The sequence below is a fragment of the Hyalella azteca genome, unplaced genomic scaffold, assembly GCF_000764305.2.
Source record: "Hyalella azteca isolate HAZT.00-mixed unplaced genomic scaffold, Hazt_2.0.2 contig12385, whole genome shotgun sequence".
Classification (NCBI taxonomy): domain Eukaryota; kingdom Metazoa; phylum Arthropoda; class Malacostraca; order Amphipoda; family Hyalellidae; genus Hyalella; species Hyalella azteca.
Window position 1 is genome coordinate 1 of NW_025942345.1, and position 2,293 is coordinate 2,293.

At 41.2% G+C, this 2,293-nt stretch overlaps 1 protein-coding gene across 1 annotated transcript; it reads left to right on the forward strand.

Annotated features, from left to right (window-relative positions):
• Positions 1 to 1,180: 1,180 nt before the first annotated feature.
• On the forward strand, positions 1,181 to 1,540 carry LOC108677459 (the record flags this gene model as incomplete). The annotated part of the gene is given in 1 exon segment (XM_018165678.2): positions 1,181 to 1,540. A coding segment is annotated over 1 exon segment (164 nt), but the record flags the coding sequence as incomplete, so codon positions are not given.
• Positions 1,541 to 2,293: the final 753 nt, after the last annotated feature.

Here is a 2,293-nt window from a genome sequence, read left to right on the forward strand (position 1 = left end):
AGCATTAGGTTCAGGAACAGCATTAGGTTCAGGAACAGCATTATAGGTTTATGAACAGCATTAGGTTCAGGAACAGCATTAGGTTCAGGAACAGCGTCTATGTGGTGAATAAAATTTTTTTATTATGGACGGGAAATTTTTTTATTTATGTCTCATCGCTGTGGCTTCAAAACTTTAGGAGGAGATAGGTTTGCCGTGCCAATAAGTGTGAATGTTCGGCAGAGCGCGACAAAGTCCCGCGCGCATCGCAATAGGCACTCAATGTAGCAAGGATACGAAACTAAACGTTACTGGAGCTTGATTCCAGTCAAGGATGGTGGGAGCGACTGCATGCACACCCCCCCGTACGACGCCATGCGGGTAGCTGAACTGCAGCTCAAGCATAACACTCTATTTAAGTGCTCAGCAGCTTTTTACCCCCTATCTTATTAGTTAAAGAACTCCCCCACCCCGCTCCCTTTCGGCATGTGTCGTGAACGCATAAATCAACGTACAGAGATAGTGTTGGTACCGTTGAATAGCTCAGAATGTCAGCTTTAAGATGAGACTAAAAATCGGAAAAGGCAATACCGTCGATTTTCCACCTAGAGTCCTAGACGCTCCCCTTAAGATCAGGAACTGCATCAGGCTCAGGAACAGCATTAGGTTCAAGAACAGCATTTTTTCAGGAACTGCATCAGGCTCATGAACAGCATTAGGTTCAAGAACAGCATTTGTTCAGGAACTTCATCAGGAACAGCATTAGGTTCAAGAACAGCATTTTTTCAGGAACTGCATCAGGCTCATGAACAGCATTAGGTTCAAGAACAGCATTTGTTCAGGAACTTCATTAGGCTCAGGAACAGCATTAGGTTCAAGAACAGCATTTGTTCAGGAACTGCATTAGGCTCAGGAACAGCATTAGGTTTAAGAACAGCATTAGGTTCAGGAGCAGCATTACTGCATTAGGTTCAAGAACAGCATTAGGTTCTGGAACAGCATTAGGAGGAACAGCATTAGGTTCAGGAACAGCATTAGGTTCAGGAACAGCATTAGGTTACTCCGAATATCGGAAAATCCAGAGTCCATCTGGAACGAATGCAGATACTCTTGGTTGGAATAAGATTTTTAAGAGAACTGTTGTTCGAAAATTGACGTTCAATATCATTCCATTTATCTTGTTTTAAATTTTTGTTGCCAGATATCTCCTTGAACAGCCGTATGTTATTGAACGACGCCATCATGCTGTTCGGAGGCATCTCAATCATGGAGATCGCTTATCTCTGCATTCAGTTCCACCGCAAGAGGAACGTTCCTCGCGATGAGGCGACCATTGAGTTGGCGGAGGACCCCACTAGCCAGTGAGGCCCTTTGTCATGCCGAGGCCCTAGGGTGGGTGGGCGCTCCGCGGTGCTCCACGACCTGCAGTCAGTGGGCACAGATGTGATATTGGTTTTAAAATGTTGGCTTTGATTTTAGCTTTGATTTTAGCATATTTCTCCTGACGTGCACTATTCAAACTAATTGATGAGCTGGTTTTAAATAAATATCGACCACCATGTTCTGTACATTTATTAACTCCAAATCTTTACCAACGTCGAGATGGAAGACTGTTCCCATCCTCCACTATTGCACAGATTATCAATGTGAACTAGCAATCGGGAAAGAAGAGTTTGTTTCGATAGGTATTCTTTATATATGCACTCCGAACTCGGAAGCTATGTTTGCACGGACTAGATTATACATTCAAATGGCCTAGCCAAAATGGATTGAAACTTGATCGACAGAGTGCAGTTTCGGAAAAGTCGTTAGCGTATAAACGCGCCGTAGCAAGGTGTTTGCATTACACCAAAACAATCTGCTAAATATTAGGTTCATTGGCTGTTTCGGAGCTAACCCTAATTGAGAAATTGAAAATTTTTCAGTGTCAGAATTTCGAATAGTGAATGAATAACATAATCAGGTTTAAATTTACCAGCCTTAAATTATTATTGAATCAAACATTAACTGGATGAAATGGGCCCAGCGCGTAGAATTTTCAGATCCGATTTTAGGTGAATGATTTCGTAAGTTTTTTAATTTGTAGTTTCGTAAGTTTTAATGACGATGAACTTATAGTAATTCTCAAAATTATCACAGGTATAATAAGATTCATTTATCTGTCATAATCAAATACGAATGTCGCGGCTATTATCATATTCGTTTCTATTAATAGGCGGAAATGATGAATAACCTTTTCTGTTAGCTTTCCTCGAGACGCGCCTCGCATATTTTAAGTTTACAATGATAAAATATGTGTAAATTAATTATTCCC